General features: G+C 47.1%; 1 protein-coding gene across 1 annotated transcript in view; it reads left to right on the top strand.

Annotated features, from left to right (window-relative positions):
• The window catches only part of ERICH6 (glutamate rich 6), a 47208-nt gene that overhangs the window by 15756 nt on the left and 14405 nt on the right, over window positions 1–17047 (top strand). The window contains exons 3-9 of the mRNA XM_036242534.1: window positions 2631–2693; window positions 3204–3259; window positions 3355–3471; window positions 6064–6174; window positions 7308–7465; window positions 8165–8235; window positions 11707–11855. Coding sequence (XP_036098427.1) covers window positions 2631–2693; window positions 3204–3259; window positions 3355–3471; window positions 6064–6174; window positions 7308–7465; window positions 8165–8235; window positions 11707–11855 — 725 coding nt within the window. The remainder of the gene's footprint in view (window positions 1–2630; window positions 2694–3203; window positions 3260–3354; window positions 3472–6063; window positions 6175–7307; window positions 7466–8164; window positions 8236–11706; window positions 11856–17047) is intronic.

The raw sequence follows: 17047 nt of genomic DNA, 5'->3' as shown, positions 1-17047 counted from the left end.
GGTGTGCATAACCAATGGACATGGACAACAAAGCCTGGATGGGGCGGGGGGGAGGGGATAGGGAGGAGGGTGTCAATGGGGTAAAAAAGGAGAAACATCTGTAACAAAAAGAAAATAAAAAATAAAAAGTATGTATGTTTCCTTGTCCCAATATACTCCTCAGAAGTCATCTTTGTGAATAGCCTTTTCTTTGAAGTCTTGTACTTGTTTGGAGCTACATCACTTACTCAGCAGTAACACAAAACAGGCAAATGTATGAAACGTTGGGCGAGGCAGGTGCTAAGGGAGGAGCTCAAGCAGGTAAAGGGGTGGGAGATGTGGGCAGGAAGGGGGCCGTCTCACCCAGGTGCTCGGGAAATCGTCCCTGGGAAGCTGAAATAGCTGAGCAAAGACCTCAAGGAGGTGAGGGGGGAGCAGGGCCCTCTAGGGGGAGGAGGTCAGGGCACAGGGACAGGAAGTCTCCTTCCAGAACAAGGAGGCGTGGGTACTGCTGCGGTGGAGTCCAGCGAGGGGGAGAATCTCAGGGCACAGGGTCAAAGAGACAGCGGGGACCAGAGCTTTTGCAGTGGGAAGTGGCCGGAGGGCTTGCCCAAGGGGGTGACAACCTAGCGTCACAATGGAGCACACATTTTTTAAATGTTAATTATTACCAATGTCATCCTGGTCGGATTTTGCATCGGAGTTTGACAGATTGATTCTTTGATCTGGCTTGGCAGTGTTAGAAGATGAACCGGGGCATTTCCAAGTGTGCATTGGCACACACATTCCTTGGAATCAGGCAGCATCAGAGCGGGACCGTCCCCCACAGGGGCCAGGAGAGGCCTTCACAGAGCAGAGCCGGGCAGAGCCAGGAGATTATTCCCTGGGCTACAGCTTCAGCGTCACACCACGGGGGGGCTGAGTGGGCTCTTCGGGGCGGGCTGTTCTGAACCCCGACGCGTTTACAGGAATTGACTCTGGCATGGGGTCAGCTTGCTTACCTGGGGCACCTGGAGCCACCACCGAGGGCCTCCTCGTGCGATGAACACCTGTCCAGTCTTTTTAAATGAATCTTCTTTTGTAGTTTTTTTTTCCATAGTGGACTCACCACGATGCAGCTTTCACCGGGTTATTCCTAGGTGCTTCTTAGTCTTTGTATTAGTGTAACAACTGGAATCCTTTTTCCTATTGTATTTTCTGATTGCTTATGGCACCGTACAGGAAAACTGCTGATTTCTATGTATGAGTCAGTTTGTCAGTTGAAAGCCTATGATACAGCTGCATTTCCTGTGGATAACAGCAGTTATATTTCTTCTTTAATTTTTGTACCTAGCGCTGGGTCATGCACACCTTTTCATGGGGGGAAAGACTGCTCTAAGTCTCTCAGTGACTACAGGATCCCCACAGACGCAGCCAGTGTCACTTACGTCACAAATCTGATTGCTAGATGTTTCAGGGTCGTTCTGGTTTGGTTTGGTTTAGATCTTTGAGCTCTTCCCAGTAGCAAATAATAACTGAATGAAAATGTCTGTGCATTATGTTTTATGTAGCAGGTCCTTGAGCAAGGTCATTTCATTAGAATGTTGATGAGTTACCGTGGGAACTTACTTCTTGTCTGCCAACCGGTCATTTCACTGAAAGTCACAGAACCTGCTGATGACTTAAATGAGGACTCACGCTGCGCCAGAGTTTGCGTTTCCGTTGGACACAATGCCGACCACATATTTGAGACGTTCCCAGATACTGCACACAGAAAGGGTGTCCTCTCCGAAGCCGGTCTCTCTCCGGCTCTTCCGGGAAAGGGGCCAGCCTCCTCCCTCTGCCCCCGAGTGAGCAGACTGTTCTGACTGGTTTCACGTCACTCCAATCCTATGCTTCAACTTCTGGATTCACTCAAAGCTGCTGGTGTGTGGGGAGCTGCCTTCCCCAGTTCTGCACTGCACTGGAGTCGGGGGGGGGGGGGGATGACACCGGTGTTTGAGTTCACTGTGTTGAACTTGAACCTCCTACCCCCACCCAACACCTGTCCACCCGAAAAATCTTTTATGAAATAGCAGACAGAGCCCTGGCCGGTTTGGCTCAGCGGTTAGAGTGTCGGCCTGCGGTCCAGAGAGACCCGAGTTCGGTTCCCGCTAAGGGCATGTACCTCGGTTGCAGTTTGTCCCCGGCCCTGGTCGGTCGTGTGGGTGGCAGCTACTCGATGTGTCCCTTTCACATCGATGTTTCTCTCTCTGTCTCTGTTCCTCTCTCTCCCTCCCACTCTGCCTGAACAAAAAATGGAAAAATGTCCTCGGGTGAGGATAAAAAAAAAAGAAAGAAATAGCAGACAGAAAGTAGACAGAATAGCACTTAAAAGAAGCAGAAAATAACAGTCTGCAAAACATGATTATAATCAAGTAAAATGCATCCCTATAGTAATCTAGTGCTAGAACGGGACAGAAACGTTTTAAAATGTGAGCTGTTAGAGTGGTGGGTTTTCTCTCTCTGTTACTTATTGCTGATAAAACGTTATTTAGAAAAAGGCAAGGAAAAAAAAAGAAAAAGATAAGCACAATAAGGGCACTTATTTCTCCAAGAGGTATATATTCTTTTATACTAAACTTCTTTCCTACTTTGTCTGGATTAATGACAAATGTGCACTCTTTCTACAGAGAAGAAAGCATCCCTTATAATGGAGAAAGCCCCATCTCAGAATATAGCTTCTAAGCTAAGAGGTGAGTGGATGCTGGGAGTCACCCCCTGTGCGGGCACGGGCAGACTGCTGTCAGGGACAGCGTAACTCTGGTGCCCATGCCCTTCGGAAAAGCCTTCCCCTAAGGAAAAATGCAACGGGTGGTGAAAAGGTGGTTTCTGGGCATTTAAACAGTGTGCATGTGCATGTGTATGTGGGTGTGTGCATGTGCAGGCATGTGCGTGTGTGTGTGCATGTGCAGACGTGTGCATGTGTATGCATGCATGTGCGCGCGTTCGTGTTGTGTGTGCGTGTATGTGCATGCGCGTGCGTGCGTGTGTGCATGTGCAGGCATGTGCGTGTGTATGTGCGTTCGTGTGTGTGCATGTGTGTGTATTGCATGCATGTGCGTGTGTGTGTGCATGTGCAGGCATGTGTGAGCATGTGCGTGTGTGCACACGTGTGATGGACTAGGATCTCCGAACTAGAGGAAATGGGATATACCGCACAAAAGTTTTAAACTTTCCTTCTAAATCTATCCTTTTCTCTTCAGAAAAATGGGTAATTAATCCGGAAGACATAAAACTAAATATTTTATGTGAGCTGGAGGTAAGACGTGTTTATCAGTCCACCTAGTAAACTGCCCCTGGTGAAAACCGCTTACTCAATCTTCAGTTCTCTCCCTGGCTCTCTTTCACATTCAGTTCGAGGAAGACTTCATAGCGCTGTTCGAGCCTTCCCTGCGGACCCTCCCCAGCGTCGGGCCACCCCCCTTCCTGGCATTCAGGCGAGAGAGGGCCAGGTCCAGCATTGACGTCAAGGTGATTTTAATTCTTTCTTTCTTTTTTTTTTTTTACCTCTAATAAATGATGTGAAAGCCACGTGATGATGTGCGCTGAGACAGTGAACATGAAAGAACGCCGGGCAGAGCCCATCACCTGGCCCAGCGCTGAGGCAGGAAGCTGTGCCCCGGGCTGCTTGCTGTCCGCAGGCCCACGGCGGCAGCGAGCGGCCCGGAGAGAGCCTGTGCTGCCTCGGCCCGGCCTGTGCTGCCTCCTCCCGGCCTGTGCTGCCCCCGCCCGGCCTGTGCTGCCCCCGCCCGGCCTGTGCTGCCCCGGCCCGGCCTGTGCTGCCCCGGCCCGGCCTGTGCTGCCCCGGCCCGGCCTGTGCTGCCCCGGCCCGGCCTGTGCTGCCTCCGCCCGGCCTGTGCTGCCTCCGCCCGGCCTGTGCTGCCTCCGCCCGGCCTGTGCCGGTGGCCAGTCCTCGGCCTCCGCCGGCAGCTGCAGCCCCCTCGCCTCCGCGTCCGGCCCGGCGTTCTGGGTGTCTGTGCCCAAATGTCTCTGGATTAGGACCCGCCCTAATGACCTCATCTAACCTCGGTGACATCTGCAAAGACCCCATTTCTAGATCAGGCCACATTCACAGTTACCAGGGCTTAGGACTTCGATATGTCGGGGGGGGGGCACAATTCAGCCTGTAACAGTGGCCGTAACACTGGAGCAGGTGAGACACGGGTTTGTCATGTTTGATGTTGCTGGACAGTGAGTGTCTGTGCTGGACGGGCGGGGAAAAGCCTCCGCACTTCCAACAGGGTGGCCGGAGCCGTCAGGGACAGCCCAGTGCAGTGAGCATTTCCAAACCTGGGTGTCGTGGCCGCTGGAGAGAACGCACAGTCCGCACGGCCGGACCCCTGTGACCACCTCTTCGGGGTGCACTGAGGTGCAGACGTTCGCAGAGCAGTCGGGGAGACCGCAGGCGCGCGGGCAGGGGGCGCTGCGTGGACGCCCCGACGTGGGCTCCTTGCGACCGGTGCAGCGCCTGGAGCCCGCGATTCTGCCGAGAGGCGAGACAGCAAATATATCGTGTCACTTAGTATCGACCAACATCCACCGTCTGCACCTGGCCCAGGGCTCCCAACGTTCTGGTCACCCCCAGACTCCCCGCTTGAAATTCTGTGTCCAACACAGCACCTCCCTCCCTCTGAGCCGCCAGCCTGTGTCCGGGCAGTTGTCTTGTGCTCTGTCCCCCGGTACCCAGAGAGGGGCCTGACCAGGAGGGAGGCCCTGCGGCCTTTCTTGCAGGGAGTCACTCCCGCGCCGGCCCTGCTTGGACAGACTCTGGGCCCTCCGTCCCGTCCAGGGCGGCGCGGTGAGCTTGCCCCTCTCCTCTCCGTCTCCACCGGACGCTTCTCGAAAGGTCTTGGTTTTCAGACTCCTTAGACCACCCCGTCTTCAAGTGCGGATGACAGCCCCACTCGTGGTCAGGGTCCCACCCCGATTCACCCCAGGCGCAGGGGTGCCGGGACCGCAGGCGGGCGTCCACGGTCCCTTGCAGGGGACAGGCTGCAGATGGCCTGGCACGGTCCCGCCCTCCTGCCCGGCTGCGGCGTTGTAGCCTCCTAGATTCTACACGCCAGCTCTGTTACAGGGCGAGGCCACCCCACCCGCCCCCACGTCCTCTGCTTCCAGCTACATCGTCGTGTAGGTTCAGAGGCTAAACCCGTGGGGCTGGACTGCGGCCTGGCGGATCCCCGACTGCCCTGGCCCCTCGGTTGCACTTTGTCCCCACGAGGGCTGTTCTGCCAGGTCCCAGAGGACGGTTTCTGTGGCAAGTGCGGATGCCCTGGTGGTGCTCGTGACCTGAAGCCATGACCTCGGTCTTCTCCGGGGGGCTGGCCCGGTCGCCAACATGACCTCAGATGACCAGCAGGGCCATCATGCATCAACCCCTCTCTGAGTCCCTGAGCTCCCGACTCCCTTCTGCTCCCCCTGCCCCCCCATTACCTTCATAGCCCGGACAAGAGCACTCAGAGCCCAGCCTGGGACCCCCGGAGAAGAGGCCCTCATTTAGAAAGTTGATCGTTATAGATGGTGGCCCACCTAGTAATGGCAAGACTTCTTTTTTTTACCTGACACTTCTTGAAAGAGTTTATGGTGTTCTAACTCCTTAGACCGTTTGCCCACAATCTGGTGTGTGTGATCTTCGGTCTCTTGCATGTAGTCATACAGTGTGTCCCCCTCCCCGGCAAGGGACTCTCATGTCAACAGTCATTTCTGCAGCTTTTCTGTGACACCCAGGAGCTGGGCTCTGGTGAACCGCACCAGACAGAGGCTCTCAAAACACCACCTCCGCGTCCTCCGTCCTCCCCACCTCTTGCACCCGAGTAACCCCTTCTGGAACACACAGATCTTCCTGGCTTGGGGCCTTCTGGTGTAGGACCCCAGCCTCCTGAAAGTCTCCCATCTGCTGTTGCTGGGTGTCTTCAGGGTGTCCGACAGGAGTTCTCAAGGAGGTTTGCACTGTCCGCCACCCCCGCCGTCCTAATGGACACTCGCTGGCCCTGCCCGAGCCCTGGCACCTCCCGCTCGCCCAGGCTCCTGGGCACAGGACTTCAGCTCTGCCCCTCCCCCAAGGAAGAAGAGGAGACACCGCCCCAGTGCGAATTCTGTGGGAGCGACCTCGGAACATTTCTTTCCAAAGTGGATATCCATTCGGACAACACGTGCTCTGAACTAATGAAACAGGTGAGTTCTAAAGCAGGTTCACTGAGGAAAGCGTGTTCTTTCTAAATCCCACTTTTAAATATATGTCATCTTTTCTCCTGCATCTCTCCCCTGCGTTGCCATTCTTTTTTGTTGTTGTTGTTAATATGTTTTTTTAATTGCTTTTTTAGAGGGAGAGAGAGAGGGAGAAACATCGATTGGCTGCCTCCTGCACGCCCCCTACTGGGGATGGAGCCTGCAACCCGGGCATGTGCCCTGACTGGGAATCGAACCCGGACCTCTCAGTCCCTGGGACGACGCTCCATCCACTGAGCCACACCGGCCGGGCTGCATTGCCATTCTTAAAAGTAATGTGTTAGTGGTCGGGGGAAACACGAATCATAACCACCATGGGATACCCCTCCACACCCACTGGACATCTGTGATGAAAAAGACAGATGATGACAAGTGTCGGCAAGGATGCAGAGAAATGGGAGCCCTCCTACACTGTTGAAGGGGAATCAAAACGGTGCAGCCGTGTTGGACAAAAGTCGTCGGGTAGTTCCTCATAAAGTTAAACATCCAATTCCCATGTAACCCAGCAATTCATTCCTAGCTACACACCCAAGAAAACTAACAACATATGCCCGCACAAAAGCTTGTACACAAAACAGTCCAAAGGTGAAAAGAACCCAGTGCCCTTCGACTGGTGAACGGGCATATAACTGGTGTATTCATGACATCCAATATGATTCAGTCATAAGAAGATTTGAAATTCTGATGCATTAGACAACATAGATGAACCTTGGAAACACTATGCCCAGTCACAAAGCACCACACGTATGGTTCCATTTCTGTGACTTGTACAGGACGGTGCACGAGGTTCCAGCTATACACAGAGTAGGTCAGTGGCCTGGGAGGAGAGAGGGGACAGGGTCCATGTTCTCAAGCTGACTGTGGGAATGGTCACACAACTCCGTATACACCGAAAACCTCAGACCGCACCCTCTAAGTGGGTGACTTGCATGGTCTACGGCTTCTATCACGACGCATGTGTCACCAGGAAAAGTTATGAGAGATTGTTATTCAAAGCCCATGAGCCGTTTCTGGTTTTTACCCCCTTTACTTATCCTCGTCCAGATTTGAAGAGGTAACAAGGATCCCTTTGTTTGTAGGTCCCCTGTTGTAGTTATTTCCAAAGTCTGGTTGACTACATCAACGAGGAAAATAAGAAGATGCAAAGCTCAACCGTGGAATTAATCTGCATCAACCCCCACGCAGCGCACGACCCGGAGGTGGACAGACTCAAAGAGAGGGAGAAGGCCCTGAGGAGGTAACGCTGAGCCGAGGATGCTGAAACTCAGCTAGGTCCCCTTAGAGCGCTCGGGGCGAAATGAGCCTTGTTTCTCAAAATCTGGGATCGTGCAGGTATGTTCCCGGTGGAGAAATAAGATTGGCCGAAGCGTACTTGTTACAATTACTGGGGGTGTTATGAGATTCAGAACCTCCCAGAAACTCGGTGAACTCACCGATCTGAAGTAGAAATGTCCAGCCCCGGCCGGTGTGGCTCAGTGGTCAGAGTGCTGGCCCTCGCACCGAAGGCTGCCGTGTACCTGAGTTGCAGGTTTGATTCCCGCCCCAACCAGGGTGTGTGCAGGAGGCGACCGATTGATGTGTCTCGTTCACATTGATGTTTCTCTCTCTTTCTCTCTCTCCCCTCCATCCACCCTCCCTCCCTCCCACTCTCTCTAAAAATCAATGAAAAAAACACCTCAGGTGAGGGTTAACAACAACAACAACAAAACATAGAAATGTACCAACCCAGATTCTCAGGGCAATCCAGAATTCCTATATTGGGGAAATTTGTCCACCAGAGTAGAGACCCGCGTGCTTTGATTAAATAACTAGATTCACGAGTAATAACAGATAAAAACCTCAAGAGATGACATTTAGATAGTTAAAATTTTAGTATACTTTTTAAAGCTTAAAACGCGTTTCAGAGGGATGCATCCTTTTTTGTTTGATTTTGTAGAAAACAAGAGCAACAAATGGCCAAACACTGGGCAATGAAAAGGAGCGAGCATGCTAGTTTCTCAGAAGACGGTGAGTTCAGCAAAGCTCATGTTGTGGATCAATTCTACGTCAGAGCGCGCATATGCTGGACCAACAGCTAAAACGGGCATATTTAACAAACACTGAAGTTTTCGTCTCAGTTGCTGCATTAGTTAAAATGGCTCAGAAACCCCGGCCGGTTTGGCTCAGCGGTTAGAGCATTGGCCCACAGACCAGAGAGTCCCATGTTCGGTTCCCGCTAAGGGCACGCACCTCGGTTGCAGTTTGTCCCCGGCCCCCGTTGGGGTCATGTGGGTGGCGACCAGTTGATGTGTCTCTCTCACATTGATGTTTCTCTCTGTCTCTTCCTCCCTGTCTCCCTCCTGCTCTATCTGAAGACAAATGCAAAAATGTCCTCGAGTGAGGATAAAAAAAAAAAAAAAATGGCTCAGAAAATCTGGTGATTCAAGTCACTCAGCTTTTGAGGTTTTTAGTCTTCATCTTGTTATTGATTGAAATAAATTAGTAACATCCATAGGGCACTTTACAGACTACTTACTGCAAAGGGCTTTTGAGTTCATTGTCTCTTGCTTTATTAAGCACAATTCCGTATTGTCTTCAAGCTGGGGTATGGAAAATTTGTCAAAAACAGATCAGATTTCTTTCTTCACACAGGTTCCAGCAGTCAGTTGGCATATTTATGTATTTATTTAACTCATGTTTATTGTTGAATGTATTACAGATGTCCCCTCTTTTATCCCCATTGACCCCCTCCTCCCCAATCCCACCCCCCTCTAGCCTTTCCCACACCATTGTCGGTGTCCATTGGTTATGTACATATGCATAGGAGTTCTTTGGTTTATCTCATCACGCCCTCCCTCCCCCCTTCCCGTTGAGGTTCATCAGTCTAACAACCAATTTGCACTTCTTAATTCCTTCATTTTTTTCACCCATCCCCCCAGCCACACCCATCTGGCAAGCAACAAAAAGTTCTCAGTGTCTATGAGTCTGTTTCTGTTCTGCTTGCTCATTTTCTTTGTAGATTCAATTGTTGATAGATATGTATTAATTGCCATTTTATTGTCCATATTTTTGTTCTTCTCCTTCAAGAAGATCCTTCAACATTTCATATAATAATGGTTTGGTGGTGATGAACTCCTTTAGCTTGTTCTTGTCTGGGAAACTCTTGATATGTCCATCGATTCTAAATGACAGCTTTGCAGGATAGAGTGGTCTTGGTTGTAGGTAGTTGCTTTTCATCACCTTGAATATTTCTTGCCACTCCCTTCTGGCCTGCAAAGTTTCTTTTGAGAAATCAGCTGACAGTCTTATGGCAGCTCCTTTGTAGGTAACTAACTGCTTTTCTCTTGCCGCTTTTAAGTTTCTCTCTTTGTCTTTAACATTTGGCATGTTGATGATGATGTGTCTTGGTGTGGTCCTCTTTAGGTTCATCTTGTTTGGGACTCTCTGTGCTTCCTGGACTTGTATGTCTGTTTCCTTCACCAAGTTAGGGAAGTTTTCTGTCATTATTGTTTCAAAAAGGTTTTCAATTTCTTGTTCTCGCTCTTCTCTTTCTGGCACCCCTCTGATGTAAATGTTGGCACACTTGAAGTTGTCCCAGAGGCTCCTTACACTATCCTCACTTTTTAAATTATTTTTTCTTTTTGCTATTCTGATTGCCTGGGTTTGTTTGTTTGTTTGTTTGTTTGTTTTTTGCTTCCTTATATTCCAAATTGATGGTTTGCTTTTTTGCTTTACCTACTCTACTATTGATTTCCTGTAAGTTATTCTTTATTTCAGTTAATGCATCCTTCATTTCTGACTGGTCCTTTTTTATGTTGTTGATGTTCTCACTAAGTTCCTTGGAGGTCTCCTTAAGTTCCTTGAAGGTCTCACTAAGTTCCTTGAATGTCTCAACAAATTCCTTGAGCAACTCATAACCTGTGTTTTGAACTCTATATCTGATTGATTGTTTATCTCCATTTTGTTTAATTCTTTTCCTGGAGTTTTGTTTTTTTCTTTCATTTGGGACGTGTTTCTTTGTCTCCTCATCTTGGCTGCTTCCCTGTGATTATTTCTATGTATTAGGTAGAGTTGCTATATCTCGTAGGCTTCGTAGGGTGGCCTATTGTGGTAGGTGTCCTGTAGAATCCAGTGGCACAGCCTCCCTGATCACCCCAGCTGGGCCCTCAAGATGCACCCCTCATGTGGACTCTACACCCTTTTGTTGTAATTGAGTCTTGATTGCTATTAGCATGTCAATGGGAGGGATTTACTCAGGCTGATCAGCTACAAGGACTAGCTGTGCCCACTGACCCCTGGCCCCTGACTACCTTGGAGGATCAGCTGTACAGGGCCCACCACACAGAGCAAGAGTTACTTCATCAGGGCTCTTGTACCCACTGAGTCCACTCATTGAGTGTGTCACTTGTGGAGGTGGTTGGGTAGTGGTGGTTCAATGTGGTCTAAAGCTATCCACTGGATGTGCTGGCTCTGGGACAAGGTCAGCCACTGCCTGTGTTCTACCCAGGGCCACCAGGCATAAGCTACAAAGTGATCTGCAGATGGCTGCTTCTAGTACCAGGCCTGGGGCCACTTAGCGAGAGGTATGGGGCTTGCTGAGACCAGATGCTGCTTGTCTGAGAGATTTTAGGAAACTCTGAAGCAGGATCCAAGACAGGCCAATCCTATGGTAAAGCCACTGGAAACAGAGTGGGTGGGCCTGAAAGGTGGGTGGGGCGGGGCCTCGGGGAATCACCAGGGCGGGACAAACAGTGTGAGCCAGGTTGCTGGAGTCCCAGATATGGCAGCATCTGCCAGCCCAGGGAAGGGCTCACCAAAGGAACAACAGCTTCCGCCAGCACGTCTGTCCCGGAGAAAGCCCCCTCTCCAGCCCTCGTCCGGAGGCCAGCATATTCATAGTGCTGGTACAATTGAAGGAGCACCAATTTGAGAATCACAAGTTCTGAATTTATATCTTTGCTTTTCTACTTATGGACTGTCTGCTTTGGGGTAAATTACTTAATCTCTCTGAGCATCAGGTGTCTCTTCTACCACTCAGTGCCATTGAAAAGATACTTAGAGATGATATATTTTTGGTTCTGTTTTTTAACTAAATCTCTAGTTACTATAAAGTTCTTTGATAGTCAACTATTTCCTACTAAATCTAAGGCCAGAAAATTGCACTTAATGAAAATGATTATTTTTCTTCTTTTAACAAAGGAATGGTTTTTAATAAAAGAAGGTCCTCACTTTAATTTAATGAAGGTAGTCATTGTTATTCCACTTTATTATTTTATTTTATTTTTGGTACATGCCCCTAGAAGAAAACAAACCCGGGACTCTCTGGTCCACAGGCCAACACTCCAACCGCTGAGCCAAACCGGCCAGGGCAGTTATTCTACTTTAAAATGTCTGATGTATCAATGCATTTGTAATAGAGTTTAAAATTTCATTTTAGAACAGAGGTTTCAGAAAATTTAAAACATATTACGCACTTTCATGTGATGCTTTTCCCATTAGATTCAAAGCACTTTAAGACCATCTCTTACCAACTTTCCGTGGATATTCCTAAAAAAGAAGAGATGCCCGAAGACAGGCTATTGGATTACGAACTAGACAAAAGAAACGTGTCCATCTCCTGCTGTGATTCTAGGACAGCGTGTGGAAGGGTAATTCGCTCGCACTTTTTTTTTAGTTGCTACTCTTTAGAAGTCAGTTCTACCTACAATTGTGAAGCTTCCCTGATGACTGTGGCAGCTGGTGCATGAGGCCTTCAACTCTGTCACAAAGAATTGGTGAAGACTTGGCCTTTTAACTTCCACCAGACCGTACAGCAATACTTCATATATGTTTCATGGGGGACTTAAAGCCTTTGCTCAAAGCCTTTTGACTTTAAAATGTGATCACTGGCCCTGGCCGGTTCGGCTCAGCGGTTAGAGCGTCGGCCTGCGGTCCAGAGAGACCCGGGTTCGGTTCCCGCTAAGGGCACAAACCGCTAAGGCATGTACCTCAGTTGCAGTTTGTCCCCAGCCCTGGTTGGGTCATGTGGGTGGCAGCCACTCGATGTGTCCCTTTCACGTCGATGTTTCTCTCTCTCTCTCTCCCACTCTGTCTGAATATAAATGTAAAAATATCCTCGGGTGAGGATGAAAAAAAAAAAGGAACATTTGGAACCCTTTGAAAACTAAAAAGAAAGGGGAAAAGTCACCAAAAGTCTCAACCACTACCCAAAATTCAATATTAATATTTCAACTTTTCTAGACCTGCAGAAGCCAATACAGCAGCAACTATTACATATGGCTAGATTTAAAATAATTAAAAGGAAATATAATTTAGAATATAATTCCATAGTCACACTAGCCACATGTCAAGTGTTAAATACCGTGTATAACTAATGGCTACCAAATTGCAGGGCGGATAAGGAACACTTTTTGGTCACCACAAGTTCTATGAGACAATACTATTCTAGACTTTTTTTATGCATAGGTTTTTGTTAACAATTTGTAATTATATTATATAGGTAATTTGTGCCTCTTTATAAACTCAATTATAAGAAAATATTTACCATGATACTGTGTAGTTTATATTACCATTATTTTAATATCTATGTGCTTTTTCATGTAGTTTATCTAACTATCCCCCTGTAATTGGGCACACAGGTTATTAACAACCTTTTGCTATACTAAAGAACATTGCTTTGAATATCTGTGTATATACACTTATTTCTTATGTAAGTTTAACTCCTCAGAATGGATTCCTAGCAATGAAATTACTGAAACCAGGTTTGCTTGTCCTGGGTGACATGGAGGGTCAGGGATGGCAGTGGACTGAGGTGCCCGACACAGCCAAATACAGACACCATCCGCAGGGAGATGACTCATCCTGCCCTCAAATTACTCCTATAAAGGTCTTTCAAGTTCAACTACCGGTACGCATGGAAGAGAATCAAGAACATAGGAAACAACACCACGATAGAAATTCCAGAGAGACATACCCAATAGGAAGAGACCTGCAAAGACTTTGGAAACAGAAGTAATCGAACTATTTTTATGAAAATAAAAGCTCGGCTCCAAGATATTTGGAAGGAACAGAAAACTATAAAGTGACATAACAGGTTTGAAAAGAAAAACTGAACTTACAGAGATGAAAACAAAACAAATGAAATTACCCCGGCCAGTGTGGCTCAGTGGTTGAGCATTGACCCTGCACCATAAGGTCGCCGGTTCAATTCCCGGTCAGGGCACATGCCCAGTGGAGGGCGTGCAGGAGGTGGCCCATCGATGTTCTCTCTCATCGATGTTTCCATCTGTCTCTTTTTCTCACTTCCTCTCTCTCTCAAATCAATAAAAGAAAAAATTTTTATTAAACAACTGAAATTAAAAACAAAAGAGAGTTGAAGCCCTGGCTGGTTTGGCTCAGCGGTTACAGCGTTGGCCCACAGACCAGAGAGACCTGGATTCGGTTCCCGCTAGGGGCATGAGCTTCGGTTGCAGTTTGTCCCCAGCCCCAGTTGGGGTCATGTGGGTAGCAACCAGTTGATGTGTCTCTCTCACATCGATGTTTCTCTCTCTCTCTTCCTCCCTCTCTCCCTCCCACTCTATCTGAAGATAAATGCAAAAAAATGTCCTCGAATGAGAATAAAAAAAGAGAGAGAGTTGAACACGGTTAGATCCAATTAAAGAGAGAACTAATGACCTGGAAAAAGTTTTTTTTAATTATCAAATCCATCATGGGGACAAAAAAAGGTAAGGAAAACAGAAGAGAGTGTGTGATGTGAAAATAAAATGAAGGGTCTAAAATGTATTCAAAATATATAATCAGGCAGAGGTAGTATTTAAAGAGATAATGGATAATTTCCCAGAAATGATAAAAGGGACTGATCCACAGATTTAAGAAGCCCAGTATATACCAAGCAAGATGATTTTTGTGTGTGTGTAAATCCTAGACACTTCACAGTGGCAAACACATAGGTTAACTTCAGACTCTGATCAATTAAGTTTGCTTGCTGAAATGTCTAGTGTAGACAGAAAAATAACAGAAGCAGAGTATAACTTCCCCGCTAGTAGATGTAGAACAAAACATAGAATAAATTATTTTAAATACCCCACAAAGACAAAAAAGGATAAGGGGAAAAAAAACAGGTGGCAAGGGACAAATAAAACACATCAAAAAATGTCAGCAATTATATTATATATAAATAGACGAAATACTCCAGTTAATAGACAATGTCAATTCTTTTAAAGAAGAAAAAATTTCAACCATATACTATTTATAAGAGACATGTCTAAAACCTAAGGATACAAAAAGATTAAATATAAGTAAAAATGATATAACATGAAAATACTAGAGCATCACTAGAGATACAGATCACTTAATGATGATAACAGTTTTAATCCACCACAAAGGTATAACATTATGAGATATTTTTCCATACGAACATAACATAGCCTCAAAGTATAGAAAAGAATATTTCATAGAAGTAAAAGAAAAAGTTTTCCAGTTCATAGCCATAATGAGCTCTTTAACCTACTTCTCTCATAATTGAGAGGACAACCAGACCAAAAGGAGCAGTAACGCAGTAGGATATTTGAACAACCCATTGAACAAATGTGTTCATGGAAAGGAAGATTAAATACTTTAAATAGAACATTTCTCCAAATTTCCTAATTCTAACAGGATGGTATGTTTGTGCATGTTGGGGAAAGGGAGGCTTTGACCAGTTGATTCTAAAATGTACATGGAAATATAAAGGGTCTGGAATAGCCAAGCATTCTTGAGAAGAAGGCCGGGCAGAGGGAAACATACTCTCCCAGATATTAAGATCTATTACAAAACATAGTAATTAAGACAGGGTAGTGTTAGGGCAGGATCAACAAAGAATAAAAAGTCCAGAAGCAGCCCAGGCGGTGTGGCTCAGTGGTTGAGTGTCGACCCTGCACCAAGAGGGCACATGCCCAGCTTGTGGGCCCGATCCCCAGTGTGGGGCATGCAGGAGGCGGCCAATCGATGTTCTCTCGCATCCATGTTTCTATCTCTCTCTCCCTCTCCCTTCCCCTCTCTCTAAAATCAATAATATATATATATATATATATATATATATATATATATATATCCTTTATACAAAGATTTTCTTTATATAGGAGGATAACTGTATTACCTCAGATCTGGGAAACATTTACTAATCGATAGAAGAAGCAGTATCCATCAAAGATCTGATAAATTAAAATTAAAGTTGTGGCCCTGGCCGGTGTGGCTCATTTGGTTGGGTGTCTCCCTTGCTGAAGGTTTGCTGGTTCAGTCCCCAGTACGGGGCACGCAGGAGGCATCGGATCAATGTTTCGCTTTCACATCAGTGTTTCTCTCCCTCTCCCTTCCTCTCTCTCTAAAAATCCATTTTAAAATCTTTTTTAAAAATTAGAGTTGTGAAGGACAAGCCAAGAAAGGGTAAGTATTTGCAGCTCATGGAACATACAAAGGGTTTATATCCTAAATGTAAAAAGACATGAAAGAAAAAGTCCACCAGATAGAAAATGGGCCAAAAATGTGCATACTTCTCAAAGGATAAATCCAAGTGACTTGCAAACGTATGTAAAGGAGCTCAGCCTCATTAGTAACCTGAAAAAGGAAACGAAAACCCGTTAGACATCAGTACGTGCCTGCGTGCCTTCATACTGTCAATAAAGAAAAAGAAGTGACGTCTGATAGGACTGTGTTGGAAGAGATGCACCAGCAACAATCGCTATCGTTTGCCTCTGGTGGGAATGTGAACTGGCCCAATTCGGAAATCACGTGGCATTGCCTGTAACCTGGAAGACAGGCACACCGTGGGGTTCGGCAAGTCCACCTCTGGGCGGGACGTCCGAGGGGAACTGGGCACCAGCAAGCATGCGTCAGGATGTCCGTGGTCTCAGACAGACGGACCTGATTGGACTACAGCTGCATACTGTGCGAACGTGGACCGAAAACAAAATATGCACAATGCATAATGTGTGGTTCCGTTAGTGTAAAATTCAGAACGGGAAAAATTAAACCCTATTGTTTAGAGGTGATGACAGTGCAGAGAAATCACGTGGCGATCAGACCAGCGGTCACGTCCAGGAAGGGCACTGGCTGGGCCGACGCACCGAGGGCTGTCAGCCCTGTTCTCCTTGACCTGGGGAGCGAGAACATGGGCCTGTACTTTCCAATCACTGATGAACAAAACAGCATGTTTTAGCAATGATCTGTGTTTCATATTTTTATAATTTTTCAAAGTGAAAATAAATGGCAACAGCCCTGGCCGGTTTTGCTCAGTGGTTACAGCATCAGCCCACAGGCCAATGAGCCGTGGGTTCAGTTCCCGCTAAGGGCACGTACCTTGGTTGCAGTTTGTCCCCGGCCCTGGTTGGGTGGTGTGGGTGGCAGCCACTCGATGTGGCTCTATCACACCGATGTTTCTCTCTGTCTCTCTCTCTCTCTCCCCCTCCTTCCCATTCTATGTGATGATAAATGGAAAAGAAGTATCCTCGGGTGAGGAATGTAAATACATACATACATACATACATACATACACACATACACACATACATACATACATAAATACATACATAAAATGGCAACATTTACATAAAAATACAGATTGTTTCACTGTTTAGCTCCAGGAATGAATTCTTGTATCCATGTTATCACAACTGAAGATTAGGAATAAATAGAACCAAATTGAATCTCTATGTTATTATGAAATACTTGGGGGGACAAATCATCTCCCTATCGAGTACTCCCTATAAAAGAGTTGAAGTTGGAGATGAAGAAGAGCTCCCTGTATGTCTTCCTTCTCCTTCCCACGATCCGCTAGTGTTTTGCTCAGAGGAACTTCAAGATC

The sequence above is a fragment of the Molossus molossus genome, unplaced genomic scaffold (assembly GCF_014108415.1).
Source record: "Molossus molossus isolate mMolMol1 unplaced genomic scaffold, mMolMol1.p scaffold_m16_p_5, whole genome shotgun sequence".
NCBI classification, from domain to species: Eukaryota; Metazoa; Chordata; class Mammalia; order Chiroptera; family Molossidae; genus Molossus; species Molossus molossus.
The sequence above is the reverse complement of the archived record's forward strand: the minus strand, read 5'-3'. Positions and strand labels throughout refer to the sequence as shown.